Source organism: Hirundo rustica, chromosome 4 (assembly GCF_015227805.2).
Source record: "Hirundo rustica isolate bHirRus1 chromosome 4, bHirRus1.pri.v3, whole genome shotgun sequence".
Taxonomy (NCBI): domain Eukaryota; kingdom Metazoa; phylum Chordata; class Aves; order Passeriformes; family Hirundinidae; genus Hirundo; species Hirundo rustica.
The window spans coordinates 419,462-435,429 of NC_053453.1; the positions used below are offsets into that span (position 1 = coordinate 419,462).

General features: G+C 66.0%; 1 protein-coding gene across 6 annotated transcripts in view; it reads right to left on the minus strand.

Moving 5' to 3' along the window:
• SBF1 (SET binding factor 1) overlaps positions 1-15,968 on the minus strand; it is a 77,558-nt gene that overhangs the window by 12,262 nt on the left and 49,328 nt on the right. For all 6 annotated transcript variants that reach the window (XM_040061499.2, XM_058420398.1, XM_040061495.2 and 3 more), the window contains 17 exons: positions 15,746-15,823; positions 14,761-14,874; positions 12,544-12,672; positions 11,454-11,552; positions 10,705-10,909; positions 10,136-10,248; positions 9,334-9,483; positions 9,184-9,252; positions 8,666-8,824; positions 7,666-7,925; positions 6,692-6,864; positions 5,956-6,029; positions 5,673-5,868; positions 3,915-4,042; positions 3,172-3,347; positions 1,340-1,479; positions 956-1,163 (listed from right to left, as the gene is read on the minus strand). In XM_040061499.2, the coding sequence (XP_039917433.1) occupies positions 956-1,163; positions 1,340-1,479; positions 3,172-3,347; positions 3,915-4,042; positions 5,673-5,868; positions 5,956-6,029; positions 6,692-6,864; positions 7,666-7,925; positions 8,666-8,824; positions 9,184-9,252; positions 9,334-9,483; positions 10,136-10,248; positions 10,705-10,909; positions 11,454-11,552; positions 12,544-12,672; positions 14,761-14,874; positions 15,746-15,823 (2,471 nt within the window). The remainder of the gene's footprint in view (positions 1-955; positions 1,164-1,339; positions 1,480-3,171; positions 3,348-3,914; positions 4,043-5,672; positions 5,869-5,955; positions 6,030-6,691; positions 6,865-7,665; positions 7,926-8,665; positions 8,825-9,183; positions 9,253-9,333; positions 9,484-10,135; positions 10,249-10,704; positions 10,910-11,453; positions 11,553-12,543; positions 12,673-14,760; positions 14,875-15,745; positions 15,824-15,968) is intronic.

The window sequence follows — 15,968 nt, forward strand, 5'->3', positions numbered from 1 at the left end:
TGTGGGGCGCTGCGGGCTGGGATTTGGATGGCCAAGGACGAAACGACGCTGGACTTTGCGGGAGGGTTCTATCGATCCCGGTGGCTCCGGGACGCGCCGGGACGCGCCTGGATGCACCGGGACGCGCCGGGACGCACCGGGACGCGCCGGGACGCACCGGGACGCGCCGGGACGCGCCGGGATGCACCGGGACACGCCGGGATGCACCGGGACGCGCCGGGACGCGCCGGGACACGCCGGGACGTGCCGGGACGCGCCAGGATGCACCGGGACGCACCGGGACGCACCGGGACGCGCCGGGACATACCGGGACACGCCGGGACACGCCGGGACGCGCCGGGACGCGCCGGGATGCACCGGGATGCACCGGGATGCACCGGGACACACCGGGACACGCCGGGACGCGCCGGGACGCGCCGGGATGCACCGGGACACGCCGGGACACACCGGGACGCGCCGGGACGCGCCGGGATGCACCGGGATGCACCGGGACACGCCGGGACGCGCCGGGATGCACCGGGACGCGCCGGGACGCACCGGGATGCACCGGGACGCGCCGGGACGCACCGGGACGCACCGGGACGCACCGGGACACGCCGGGACGTGCCTGGATGCACCGGGACGTGCCTGGATGCACCGGGACGTGCCTGGATGCACCGGGACACGCCGGGACGCACCAGGACGCGCCGGGACACGCCGGGACGCGCCGGGATGCACCGGGATGCACCGGGACGCGCCGGGACGCGCCGGGACGCGCCGGGACGCGCCGGGACGCGCTGGGACACGCCGGGATGCACCGGGACACGCCGGGACACGCCGGGACGTGCCGGGACACGCCGGGACACACCGGGACGCGCCGGGACGCGCCGGGATGCACCGGGACACGCCGGGACGCGCCGGGATGCGCCGGGACGCGCCGGGATGCACTGGGACGCGTCGGGACGCGCGGGCTCACCTGCGGCAGATGGCGTACATGCGGTTGACGGTGGAGATGCGGAAGGGCTCGTTCTTGGAGCGCGTCAGGCTGCTGCTCAGCGTGCCCAGCCCCAGGCGCTGGTAGTCCCGGCAGCAGGCGCGCTCCACCACGTGCGTCATGGTCATCTTCTCCGACGGCCTCATGGTGCTGCTGGGCGTCAGCGTGCTCCTGTCCAGCTCCTCGGACACTGCGGGGACGCGGCGGGGCTGGCACGGGGCGACCTCACCGCCGCCGCCACCCGTCCCCACCGCCGCAGCCAGCCCAGACCTCCCTCCGTGCCGGGGGCTGTGCCAAGGGCTGGGCAACCGGGAGCTGCTCCCACCCTGCTCCCACCGCAGGGACGTCCCCCGGGGCGTCCCCAACCTGAGATCTCGTCCTCGTTGTCCTCGGGGAAGTGCTGGCTGCCCCGCTGCTCCCAGGCCGGGGGCGTGTACTTCTTGCGGGTGACGTACTGCCGGCCGATCGTCCTCTTGGCGTTCTTCACCAGGTTCTTGGACAGCGTCCTGGGGACGCGGGCACGGCGCTGGCACCCAGGCAGGCAGGGCCGGGAGCGGCCCTCAGCCCGGGCGGGCGCCGGCACCGTGCGTCACCCGCCCGCCCTCGGCCCTGCGGGAGCCCCGGCGGCTGCCATTCCCAAGGGATTTGGGGTGTTGGGGAGCAACAGGGACCAGGGACATGGGGATCTACCCCAGGGACATGGGGATCCATGGCAGGGACCAGGGGATCCAGCACAGGGACATGGGGATCCATACAGGGATAAGGGGATCCATGTCAGGGACCAGGGGATCCACCCCAGGGACATGGGGATCCATGGCAGGGACCAGGGGATACATCCAGGGATAAGGGGATCCATGGCAGGGACATGGGGATCCAGCACAGGGACATGGGGATCCACCCCAGGGACATGGGGATCCATGGCAGGGACCAGGGGATCCACCCCAGGGACAGGGGGATCCATGGCAGGGACCAGGGGATCCACCCCAGGGACATGGGGATCCATACAGGGATAAGGGGATCCATGTCAGGGACCAGGGGATCCACCCCAGGGACATGGGGATCCATGGCAGGGACCAGGGGATCCACCCCAGGGACATGGGGATCCATGGCAGGGACCAGGGGATCCACCCCAGGGACCAAGGGATCCATGGCAGGGCCACTGCCAGCCAAGTCTGGGCTCAAGGCTGCAGCCAGCGCTGCAGAATGATGTCCCCAAGTCACCCAGCACTGCAGGACAATGTCACCAAGCCACCCAGCACTGCAGGACACTGCTACCCGGTTATTCCACTGAAGGACTGTGTCCCCAAGTCACCCAATGCTGCAGGACAATGTCCCCAAGCCACCCAGCACTGCAGCACTGTGTCCCCAGGTCACCCAGCACTGCAGGATTGTGTCCTCAGGTCACCTAGTGCTGCAGGACAATGTCCCCAAGTCACCCAGCACTGCAGGACAATGGCCCTGAGCCACCCAGAGCTGGGGCACTGTGTCCCCAGGTCACCCAGCACTGCAGGATTGTGTCCTTAGGTCACCCAATGCTGCAGGACAATGTCCCCGAGTCACCCAGCACTGCAGGACAATGGCCCTGAGCCACCCAGCACTGTGTCCCCAGGTCACCCAGCACCGCAGCACCGTGTCCCTGCGCCACCCAGGCCACGGGAAGCCCTCCTGTGGGACACCTCCTCAGGCAGGGGATGCCACTGCCACAACTGCCACTGCCACGTGTGGGGCTGGGGACACGGCAGGACAGGGGACACCCGCAGCTCTTTGGTCTGCACAGCTCCCTGACAGGAGGGGACAGCCGGGGGGGTCGGGCTGTGCTCCCAGGAACAGGGACAGGAGCAGAGGGAACGGCCCCAGGGAGGCTGAGGGCGGATTTTGGGGAATTCCCTCCTGGAAAGGGCTGTGCAGCCCTGGCACAGGGGCGGGGTGCCCATCCCTGCAGGGATTTCAGGCCGTGCGCACGTGGCACTCGGGGACAGGAGTGTTTTTGGGAACGGCTGGAGTCACTGTCCCACAGGGCTCCTCCAGCCCCGAGGGCTCTCTGCCCTCCAGCAACGCAAACCCCGCACCGGGACGGGGCTGAGCGAGGGGGGCTCGGCTCCGTGTCCCACCCCGAGCGCCCCCAGGGCAGCAGGGACAGCGGGGCGCGAGGGGCACGGCGGCCAGGTGTGACCGCCCCTCCCGGCGCAGGCGCCTACCTGAGCGAGGGGTTCTTCTCCTTGGCCTTGGGCTGCATGGCCTGCTTGGGGGACTGGCCCACGGTGAAGGCGAAGGTGCCGCGCACGTGCTGCGGGTAGCGCAGCTTGTGCAGGTGCTTGCGGAAGATCTCGGCGCTGTCCGAGGCCACCTCCTCGTCAAAGGCGATCTTCAGCACCTGCGGGGGGATGTTGCCCTGGTTTTTCTGAGGTTTTTTATAGCCTTTTGAATTTTCATAAAATGGAGTCAGATCTTTTTAGTTACTGTACAACATTAAAAGCAGTTCTATGTAACATAAACAAATCCTTTGTTTTTCGTTCTCTGTCCTTTGTTTGCATATTTCTAACCTGAAAACAATTGTAACTGACAACTGGTCTGTCCACTGAGGCTGAGGGGTGGAAACCCCAAAAAGCCGATCTTTGGCCAGACCCACAAATGTATAAAAAGTAAGAAATAAACAAAGAGGCGCTCTCCGCCTGAACTCAGCCTTGAGCCGGATCGGAGGAAGCTCTGCGCTAGAAAATCTCTCTCCGTGTGACTGCTTTGTGTGTCTCAGTAACAGGGGGACACGGGCAGGGGGCACGGGGGGTCAGCCCGAGGGACAGCCCTTCCCGTGGGTCAGGGCACGGCTTGGAGCCACCCAGGAGCGCCACGGGCTGAGGGGCTGCCCTGCCTCTCCCTGAGCTCCCAGTCCCTCTCCTCCGTCCCTCTGCTCCCCTCCCGCTCCCCGGGGTCCCTATCCCACCTGGAAGGTGCAGGAGCGCAGCTGCAATCCCTCCTGGATGAACTGATCCGCCTGCGCCTGGATACTGATCTTCTTCTCTTTGGTCAGCGAGGCGATGGGGAAGGACCGGATGACCACCTGCTCCCCGACTGGACACGGGACAGGAACGGGTCAGCTCCAGCCCGGCCTCGGCCCCGGGCACGGCCGGGACACCCCCGGCCACCCTCGGTGTCTGTCCCACCGTGGACACGGGGCCAGGGCACAGAGCGGCCAGAAACAACCTGGGATCCCCAGGGGTCACCAACCCGGATCGCTGACCAGCCCCTGATCCCCAGGGGTCACCAACCCTGATCACTGACCAGCCCCTGATCCCTGAGGTCACTGACCAGCCCCTGATCCCCAGGGGTCACCAACCCGGATCACTGACCAGCCCCTGCTGCCCTGGGGGTCACCAACCCAGATCACTGACCAGCCCCTGATCCCTGAGGTCACTGACCAGCCCCTGATCCCCAGGGGTCACTGACCAGCCCCTGATCCCCAGGGGTCACCAACCCAGATCACTTACCAGCCCCTGATCCCCAGGGGTCACCGACCCGGATCACTGACCAGCCCCTGATCCCCAGGGGTCACCAACCCAGATCACTGACCAGCCCCTGATCCCCAGGGGTCACCGACCCGGATCACTGACCAGCCCCTGATCCCTGAGGTCACTGACCAGCCCCTGATCCCCAGGGGTCACCAACCCTGATCACTGACCAGCCCCTGATCCCTGAGGTCACTGACCAGCCCCTGCTGCCCTGGGGGTCACCAACCCTGATCACTGACCAGCCCCTGCTGCCCAGGGGTCACTGACCAGCCCCTGATCCCAAGAGATCACCAACTCTCCTCTCCAGGGATCCCTGACCAGCTCCTCCTCCTGCTCCTCAAGGATCCCCAACCACCCCTCTGCTCCCCAGCGATCCTCAGCTCTCCCCTCTGCTCCCCAGGGATCCCCAGCTCTCCCCTCTGCTCCCCAGCGATCCCCAGCTCTCCCCTCTGCTCCCCAGCGATCCCCAGCTCTCCCCTCTGCTCCCCAGCGATCCCCAGCTCTCCCCTCTGCTCCCTGGGGATCCTGAGCTCTCCCCTCTGCTCCCCAGCGATCCCCAGCTCTCCCCTCTGCTCCCCAGCGATCCCCAGCTCTCCCCTCTGCTCCCCAGGGATCCCCAGCTCTCCTCTCTGCTCCCCAGGGATCACTGACCATCCCCTGCTCCTCAAGGATCCCAAACACCTCTGCTCCCCAGCGATCCTCAGCTCTCCCCTCTGCTCCCCAGGGATCCCCAGCTCTCCCCTCTGCTCCCCAGCGATCCCCAGCTCTCCCCTCTGCTCCCCAGGGATCCCCAGCTCTCCCCTCTGCTCCCCAGCGATCCCCAGCTCTCCCCTCTGCTCCCTGGGGATCCTGAGCTCTCCCCTCTGCTCCCCAGGGATCCCCAGCTCTCCTCTCTGCTCCCCAGGGATCCCCAGCTCTCCCCTCTGCTCCCCAGCGATCCCCAGCTCTCCCCTCTGCTCCCCAGGGATCCTGAGCTCTCCCCTCTGCTCCCCAGGGATCCCCAGCTCTCCCCTCTGCTCCCCAGGGATCACTGACCATCCCCTGCTCCTCAAGGATCCCAAACACCTCTGCTCCCCAGCGATCCCCAGCTCTCCCCTCTGCTCCCCAGGGATCCCCAGCTCTCCCCTCTGCTCCCCGGGGATCCCCAGCTCTCCCCTCTGCTCCCCGGGGACCCCGAGGCCGCAGCCCCTCACCCAGGGGGTCGGTGGGGGTTCCCTTGAAGATGATCCTGTAGGTGGTGAGGAACACGGCTCCCTCAGCGGGGAGCAGCGGGGGGCCCCCGACGCTGCCCCCGGCCGCCTCCTCGCGCCCGTCGGGCATCAGGTACACGCGGAGCCCCTCCATCACGCACTCCTCCCCCGGCAGCAGGTTGGGCCGCAGCAGCTTGGGCTGGGGGAACAAACGGGGGGCTCAGGCCCCTGGGAAGGGGCTCCCGGCCCCCAGGCTCCGCTCCCAGCCCAGCAGGGCGTTCCCTACCTTCTGGATGGGAGGGAGCCGCTTGCTCTCCCTGTGCACGGCGTCCAGCGTCTCGATGTGCATCTGCACGATGTCTGTGGGACGGGGGGTGAGTGCTGCCCTGCCTGAATCCCATCCAGTCCCTGCCCGAATTCCATCCTGTACTGCCCAAATCCCACCTGCCCTGCCTGAATCCCAGCCTGTTGTGCCTGAATCCCATCCTGTACTGCCCGAATCCCACCTGCCCTGCCTGAATCCCATCCTGCTCTGCCTGAATCCCATCCTGTACTGCCTGAATCCCAGCCTGTTCTACCCAAATCCCTCCTGCCCTGCCCGAATCCCATCCTGCTCTGCCTGAAACCCATCCAGTCCTTGCCTGAATCCCATCCTGCTCTGCCCAAATCCCACCTGCCCTGCCTGAATCCCACCCTGTCCCTGCTCAAATCCCATCCTGCTCTGCCCAAATCCTACCTGCCCTTCCCAAATCCTACCTGCCCTTCCCAAACCCCACCCTGCCTTTCCCAAACCCCACCCTGCCCTTCCCAAACCCCACCCTGCCTTTCCCAAACCCCACCCTGCCCCTGCCCAAACCCCACCCTGCCCCTCCCGAATCCCCCTTGCCTTTCCCAAACCCCACCCTGCCTTTCCCAAACCCCACCCTGCCTTTCCCAAACCCCACCCTGCCCCTCCCAAACCCCACCCTGCCCCTCCCGAATCCCCCCTGCCCTCTCCCGCAGTTCCCGGCCCGTGCCCTCACCCGGGATCATGACGTGCAGCCCCTTGAGGTGCTCGTTGGTGACGCCGCTCTCGGTGCACACCTTGTCCACGAAGCGGTTGATGAACCTCACCACCGAGTTGGCCACGTCCGAGCTCTCGGCGTCCTCGAAGCCGCTCTCGGTGTCGTAGCTCTCGGCCACGCTGCCCGCGATGCTTCCCGAGGGGAATGGGCGAAGGTCAGCCGGGACACGGGACCAGGGGACAAGGGGACAAGGGGACAGCCAGGACAGGGGACCAGGGGACAAGGGGACAGCCGGGACACGGGACCAGGGGACAAGGGGACAGCCGGGACAGGGGACAAGGGGACAAGGGGACAGCCAGGACAGGGGACAAGGGGACAAAGGGACAGCCAGGACAGCGGACAAGGGGACAGCCAGGACAGGGGACAAGGGGACAGCCAGGACAGCTGGGACAGGGGACAAAGGGACATCCAGGACAGGGGACAAGGGGACATCCAGGACAGGGGACAAGGGGACAAGGGGACAGCCAGGACAGGGGACAAGGGGACAGCCAGGACAGCTGGGACAGGGGACAAAGGGACATCCAGGACAGCCATGGCCAGGGGACACTCCCAGCATGGACCCATGGGAGCTCCAACTCCTCACAGGAACACAGGAGAGCTCCCACTCCTCACAGGGACACAGGAGAGCTCCCACTCCTCACAGGAACACAGGAGAGCTCCCACTCCTCACAGGGACACAGGAGAGCTCCCACTCCTGACACGAGTCCAAGACCGTTCCCACTCCCAGAACCCCCCCTGGGCACCATAACCCGCCCCACTCCTGCCACAACCCTGCAACCCCAGCACAGGAAGAACCCTTAGGGAGCACCAGCTCCAGGCCCTCTCGGTGAGCAGGGAAACCTTTCCCTGACAGCACCCAGCGCCCCCCGAGCCCCCGAGCCCCCTGAGCCCCGTGCCAGGCGCGGTCCCCGCCGTGTCCCCAGCCCCGGCACCTGTTGGTGACGAAGCTGTTGCTGACGCTCTCCACGTCGCCCAGGCCCGAGCTGCGGAGCAGGCGGTTCTTGCTGGTGTCCAGGGGCAGCAGCAGGTAGCTCATCCTGTTGGCGTAGTGGATGGCCTGGCTGAACACCGTGCTCTCCTCCTTCTGGATCAGCTCCTGCTGCTTCTCCCGGCTCATGGTGGGCCACAGCCGCAGCTGCTCCGAGGCGATCTCCAGCGCCGACTTGGCCTCCTGCGGCTCCTCCGCGCTCTCCTGGAGCAGGGGGAAGGCCATGGGGGTTTGTCTGCGCGGACAGGCCCGCAGGGGTCTCCCAGAAATGGAACAGTCTGCCTGGGGACGCGGTGGAGTCACCATCCCTGGACGTGTTTGAAAAAGGACTGGACGTGGCACTCGATGCTATGATCTAGCTGAGGTGTTGGGGCTGGGCTGGACATGATGATCTTGGAGGTCTCTTCCAACCCAAACATTCTGTGATTCTGTGATTGATTCTGTGATTCTGTGATTGTGTGATTGATTCTGTGATTGATTCTGTGATTGATTCTGTGATTCTGTGTGATTCTGTGTGATTCTGTGATTGATTCTGTGATTGATTCTGTGATTCTGTGTGATTCTGTGATTGATTCTGTGTGATTCTGTGATTGTGTGATTGATTCTGTGATTGATTCTGTGATTGTGTGATTGATTGATTCTGTGATTGATTCTGTGATTCTGTGTGATTCTGTGAACTGCAGCCCCTCATCCTCACCTGAGCAGGCTGCCCAGAACAGGCGGCTGGAACGGGATTGCCAGAGCAGCTGTGGATCATTCCCTGGATCCCTGGCAGTGCCCCAGGCCAGGCTGGACACTGGGGCTGGGGTGGGGACAGTGGGAGGTGTCCCTGCCATGGCACGGGTGGCACTGGGGGGCTCTGGGCTCCCTTCCCACCCAAACCCTCCCATGATTCTGTGACTCCACCGTGAGCCCAGCCCTTTGGGAAGAGCTCTCCCCCCCACCTGCTCCGTGTGGTTCTCCTCGGCGCTGTCCAGGTAGAGCGCCCGGATGTGGTTCTGCACGTCGCAGTAGAACATGGCCTCCCAGAACTGGATGTTGGTCCACACCACGTGCTCCTGCACGCAGCTGTAGGCAAACTGGGTGATGCCAGGGCTCAGTTTCTGCGGAAGGAGGTGGCAAAGGTCCGTCCAAGCCCAGCCTTTGTGCCGAGCCCTCCGCTCGGCTCTCCCCGCTCCTCCAGCCGGCCACCGGGAAAGCCCCGGGCGGGGCAGGAGGGACGCCGCACCGCAGCTCCTCCAGCGTTCCCCGCAAATTCCCTCGCCCGGAGCCCACCCGGAGCCCGGAGACCGACCCCAGCCCGGCCCCGCCGCGGGCTCAAGCTGGCATTTCACAGCAGCCCGGAGCCCGACCCCAGCCCGGCCCCGCCGTGGGATCAAGCCGGCATTTCACAGCAACCCCCGTCCCGCCGGGAGGCGCGGGCAGCAGCCGCCGGCTCGGGGGTGCCCGGGGCGACGCTCACCCGGCAGAAGGCGGTGACCAGCGGCAGCAGCGCGGCGGCCACGCCGTGCTCGTCCGTGGCCGTGCAGTCCTGCGGAGGGAGCGGCGCTGAGCGGGGGGACGCCCCGGGCCCCGCGGGGCAGGAGGAGCCCCCCGCCGCCCTGCCCCTCACCTGCAGGCAGCAGTTCATCATGCGGATGACGAAGTCGAACTGCTGGTGGTCCAGCACGGCGCGGTTCTGCTGCACGTGCAGGTGCAGCTCCTGCGTCAGGCAGTGCCGCGCCGCCCGGCCCTTCATGGCGCGCAGCACGGCCGGGAACAGCTGCGGGAGCGGGGCTGGTGGGCCGGGGGCTGCGCAGCCCCCTGCCCGCCCGCGCCGAGCCCCCCGTCGCGCGTCGGGGCGCGCTCGGACTCCCCGACAAAAACTGCGGCCAGAGGCGGCCAGAGCAGGGGAAAGAGCCCCGGGGGCAATGGGAGATGGAGCAGGAGCCGGGCCGGAGTGGAGCCGCCGGCCAAAACCCCAGGAACACCAGGGAGGGGACAGGGCACGGGCCGGCAGCGCTGGGACTCGACGGTCCCAGAGGGATTCCCAATCCCAGTGGGAGCGGGGCTCTGCTCCACAGAGGAGAGGGAACAGATTCCAGCCGTGCCAGGGGGGGCTCGGGGTGGACATCAGGAGCAGTTTCTTCCTGCAAAGGGCCAGTGGCAGGAGCTGCCCGGGGAGGTTTGGAGTGCCCGTCCCTGCAGGGATTTCGGGGCCCTGTGGACGTGGCACTCGGGGACATGGCAGCGGCGGCCTTGGCAGTGACGGGGACGGTTGGACTCGGTGAGCTCAGAGGGATCTTCCGACCCCCGTAACTCCGTGAATCCACAACTGAGTGACCCTCAGCCAAGCAGCAGGACGTGGGGACAGGACAGGAACGCCCCCTCCATGCACAGAGGACACCGAGCCCCACCCTGAGCCCCCCCCGCACCTTTTTGGCCTCCAGCATCTTGTTCTCGAAGACGTAGGAGATGCAGTTCCTGACCACCTCCAGGCGCCGCGCGCTGTTGGCCAGGGCGTTCCCGTTGCGCTCCAGGATGGCAGCTGGGAAGAGATTCCCGTCAGCCCAGGGGGGTGGGACCCGCGGCCCTGGGGGGCACACGGTGTCCCCCCGCTCCAGGGGACCACGGCAGGGCGTCGGGACACCAAGGAGCTGCTGTTTCTCCATGTTTTACTCCTGTGGTGTGACCCAGGACAGGGTCCCTGTGTCCCACGTACCCGTGGGGGTCCGGAGGGCACCATGGCCTCCAGCAGCCCCCCAAAGCAGGGTCCCTGTGCCCCACACATCAATGGGGGTCCTGAGGGCACCATTCCCCCCACAGCCCCCCAGGACAGTCCCCCCCATGCCCCACATACCCATGGGGGTCCTGAGGGCACCGTGCCCCCCACAGCCCCCCAAAGCAGGCTCCCCCCCCGTGCCCCAGGTACCGATGGGGGGCCCAGAGGGCACCGTGCCCCCCACAGCCCCCCAAAGCAGGCTCCCCCCCGTGCCCCAGGTACCGATGGGGGGCCCCGAGGGCACCATGCACTTCTTCTCGGCCCTGACGGCGGGCGGCGCGGCGTGCAGCTTGGCCGTGGCCTGGTCGATGATCCACTGCACCGTGCCCTCGTCCAGGCGCGGGAAGGGCCGCTGGTGCAGGCGCAGGTGAGAGCCCTCCGCGGGCTTCTGCACCTTGTGCATGGTCACGGCGGGGTAGGGGTTCTCCTGCCGGGGACACGCGCTCAGCGCCGGGCTCGCCGTGGGGCAGGAGCGCCCGGCTCCGCCCCGAGCCCCAGGGACGCGGAGCTGTGGCACAGCGGGCGCTGCTGCCCCCGGGTGCCACGGGAAACCGCGCCCGGGGAGGACAGCAGCAGGAATTTCCCCATGGAAAAGGGCGATCGGGCCTCGGAACTGCCCAGGGAGGTTTGCAGTGCCCATCCCCGGAGGTGTCCAAGGAATTCTGGAGGTGGCACTCAGGGCTCTGGGCTGGGGACAGGGTGGGCAGCGGGCACAGCTGGGACTGGGTAGCCCTGGGGGTCTTTTCCAGCCTCGGTGGTTCTGGGATTCTGTGATCCTTTAATCCCACTCCCAGGACGTCTGGGCACGTGAGGAGGCGCCTGGGCACACGTGACAGCGCAAGGAGGGACAGGATCCGTCACCAGGAGCGGTGCAGGGAGGACAGTGGCCAGGAGCCCAGGCCTGGAGGGGCTCTCCCTGCCCCACAGCCCCCAGCACATCCCCACTGCTGCCCGGGGCCTCCAGGACTCACGTTTTTGTAGAGTTTCTCCGCCAGCTCCTTGATGTGCCTCAGGATTTTCTGCTTGTTCCCCTCCTCCGCCTTCATGCGCTTCACCTCGTAGGCCACGAGCTGGGGAGGACACGGGAGACAGGAGCAGCTCCAGAGCAGCTCCAGAGCCTCTCCCAAACCGGGGACAGGGCAGATCCCGCTCAGGAGACCCACTCAGACCCCGGCAGATCCTGCTCAGGGCATGGCAGATCCTGCTCAGGGCATGGCTGATCCCACTCAGACCCCGGCAGATCCTGCTCAGGGCATGGCAGATCCTGCTCAGGGCATGGCTGATCCCACTCAGACCCCGGCAGATCCTGCTCAGGGCATGGCTGATCCTGCTCAGGCCATGGCAGATCCTGCTCAGACCCCGGCATATCCCACTCAGACCCCGGCTGATCCTGCTCAGGGCATGGCAGATCCTGCTCAGGGCATGGCTGATCCTGCTCAGGGCATGGCTGATCCCACTCAGACCCCGGCAGATCCCACTCAGATCCTGGCAGATCCCGCTCAGACCCTGGCAGATCCTGCTCAGACCCTGGCAGATCCTGCTCAGACCCTGGCATATCGCACTCAGATCCTGGCAGATCCTGCTCAGATCCCGCTCAGGCCATGGCTGATCCCACTCAGACCCCAGCAGATCCTGCTCAGGGCATGGCTGATCCCACTCAGACCCTGGCATATCACACTCAGACCCTGGCAGATCCCACTCAGACCCTGGCAGATCCTGCTCAGACCCTGGCAGATTCTGTTCAGGCCAGGGCAGATCCTGCTCAGGCCAGGGCAGACCCCAATGGATCTGCAGATCCCACTCAGCCCTGGCTGATTCCCCTGGATCTGCAGATCCCTCTCAGCCTCAGCAGATCCCTCTCAGCCCCGGCTGATCCCCCCGGATCTGCAGATCCCTCTCAGCCCCAGTGGATCCCCCTGGACCTGCAGATCCCTCTCAGCCCCAGCGGATCCCTCTCAGCCCCGGCTGATCCCCCTGGATCCGCCGATCCCCCCGGATCTGCCGATCCCCCCGGATCCGCCGATCCCCCGGATCCGCGCAGGGCAGCCGTCCCGGCCTCACCTCGTCGAAGAGGTCGATGGGGCGGTAGGGAGCGCCGCGCTCGGTGACAAAGCCGGCGAAGGCCATCCCCTCCAGCACCTTGGTGAGGAAATCGTCCTCCGTGAGCCCCCGCTGGCCCAGGAACGCCGCCTGCGGAGGGAAGGGCAGAGCCATCGGCGCCGGGACACCGGGCACGCGGGCGCCGGGACGCCGCCACCTCCTGCCCCGTGCCGCCCGCCTGCAGGGACAGGGCTGGCACGGAACAGAGCCCCTGGCCCAGGCAGCAGGGTGAGCGGCAAGGGAAGGGCGCTGGTGTCAGCTGGGCACGCACAGGCAGGGCACGGGGACACGGGGACATGGGGACATGGGGATATGGGGACACGGGGATATGGGGACACGGGGATATGGGGACACAGGGACACGGGGACACGGGGACACGGGGACATGGGGACACGGGGACATGGGGACACAGGGATATGGGGACATGGGGACACAGGGATATGGGGACACAGGGATATGGAAACATGGGGACACAGGGATATGGGGACACAGGGATATGGGGACACGGGGACATGGGGACATGGGGATATGGGGACACAGGGATATGGGGACACAGGGATATGGGGACACGGGGACATGGGGACACGGGGATATGGGGACACGGGGACATGGGGACACGGGGATATGGGGACAGAGGGATATGGGGACACGGGGATATGGGGACACGGGGACATGGGGACACGGGGATATGGGGACACGGGGATATGGGGACACGGGGACATGGGGACACAGGGATATGGGGACACGGGGATATGGGGACATGGGAATACAGGAACACGGAAACATGGGGACACGGGGATATGGGGACACAGGAATACAGGGACACGGGGAATACAGGGACATGGAAACATGGGGACATAGGACATGGGGATATGGAGACACAAGGACACAGGGATATGGGGACACAGGAATACAGGGACACGGGGAATACAGGGACATGGAAACATGGGGACATAGGACATGGGGATATGGAGACACAAGGACACAGGGACATGGGGACACAGGAATACAGGGACACGGGGAATATAGGGACATGGGGACACAGGAATACAGGGACACAGGGACATAAGGGCACAGGGACAGAGGACACGGGGACATGGGGACACAGGACACAGGAATACAGGACATGGGGACACACGGACACAGGGACACGGTGACACGGGGACAGGAATACAAGGACAGAAGGCACAGGGACATAGGGACACAGGAATATAGGGGCACAGGAATACGGGACAGAGGGACACAGGGGCACAGAGACACAGGACAGAAGGATGCAGGGACAGGGGGGCACAGGGACATGGGGACACAGGAATACAGGGACATAGGGACATGGGGACACGGGGACAGGAATACAAGGACAGAAGGCACAGGGACATGGGGACACAGGAATATAGGGGCACAGGAATACAGGGACATGGGGACACAGGGACATGGGGACACAGGGGCACAGAGACACAGGACAGAGGGATGCAGGGACACAGGGGCACAGGGACACGGGGACACAGGGACACAGAGACACAGGACAGAGGGATGCAGGGACACGGGGGCACAGGGACATGGGGACACAGGGACACAGGTCCAGAGGGACTCGGGGACACTGGAGCACAGGAATACAGGGACACAGAGACACAGGAGCACAGGAATACAGGGACACAGAGACACAGGGACACAGGGACACAAGGCCAGAGGTCCTCAGGGACACAGGGCCAGAGGGACTTGGGGACACAGGAGCACAGGAATACAGGGACACAGAGACACAGGGACACAGGGATACAAGGCCAGAGGTCCTCAGGGACACAGGGCCAGAGGGACTCGGGGACACAGGAGCACAGGAATACAGGGACACAGAGACACAGGGACACAGGCATACAAGGCCAGAGGTCCTCAGGGACACAGGAGCACAGGAATACAGGGACACAGAGACACAGGGACACAGGGATACAAGGCCAGAGGTCCTCAGGGACGCAGGGCCAGAGGACTGCAGGTGGTCCCTCAGCCATGCCAAGATCCTCCCGCACCCCCAGCTCCACCCGGACACTCCGTGCAGGAGCAGGGAAGCGCTGCCCGCCCCGGGGAACCTCGGGACGGATGCAGGTGCAGGGCAGGGACGTCGGGGAGGTCGCGGCCCGCAAAGCCGGGAGCGTTTCCCGGACTCGGCCGCCCCATCCCGGCCCTCACCTTGTGGAAGCGGATGACGGGCTCGGGGTGGATGCGGATGATGTGCAGGCACCAGCGGTAACCCTGCAGCAGCTGAGCAAACAGGCGCAGGAACACGGCCCGGATCTCCTTGTCCTGCAACGGGGAAGCACGGCCTGGGCTCGCGGGGAGCGCGCGGGGCGGGAACGAGGCCGAGGTTGCGGGCAAAGGGACGCGGCAGCCAGGATTCGCTGCTCTGCCCAGGACAGAGAGCTGCAGAGAGCTCCTCCGGCCAGGACAGGGAGCTGCACAGCTCCGGGAGTGCTGCAAGGCCAAACACTCCCCGCCTGCTCCGGCCTGGATGTGAACCCCGAGCCCACGGCACTGCAGGATCCAGCCAGGGCTGGAGCAGGGGACTGGGATGGACACAGGGGTGGAATGGTGTGGGAGAGCTGGGATGGCCCTGGGAATGACCCTCGTGCTCTGGGGTGTCTCTGGGGACAGCCCCTCACCCAGGGACAATCCCCCTCCTGTCCTGGGTGTCCCAGGGACAATCCCCCTCCTCTCCTGGATGTCCCAGGGACTATCCCCCTCCTCTCCTGGGTGTCCCTGGGGACAGCCCCTCATGCTCTGGGGTGTCCCTGGGGTGTCCCTGGAGACAGCCCCTCACCCAGGGACAATCCCCCTCCTGTCCTGGGTGTCCCAGGGACAACCTCCCTCCTCTCCTGGGTGTCCCTGGGAACAGCCCCTCATGCTCTGGGGTGTCCCTGGGGTGTCCCTGGGGACAGCCCCTCACCCAGGGGACAATCCCTCATGCTCTGGGGTATCCATGGGGACAGCCCCTCACCCAGGGACAATCCCTCATGCTCTGGGGTATCCATGGGGACAGCCCCTCACCCAGGGACAATCCCTCATGCTCTGGGGTATCCATGGGGACAGCCCCTCACCCAGGGGACAATCCCTCATGCTCTGGGGTATCCATGGGGACAGCCCCTCACCCAGGGACAATCCCCCTCCCACCACTCACCTGCATCTTGAGGGAGGAGACGGAAATGGTGGAAGGGGGGAAGGCGAGGTCGGCCACCTCCAGCTCGGGGTCCAGGACCTGCCCAGGGAGGACCCTCAGCTCAGCCCCATCCCGGCTGGAGAAGCCAAGGAGATTTCCCAGAGACCCCCGAGGGGCTCGGGGACAAAGCAGGGGGGTTCAGGAACGCTCCGAGCCGCCTTGGGGAGGCACTGGGATCCCAGGG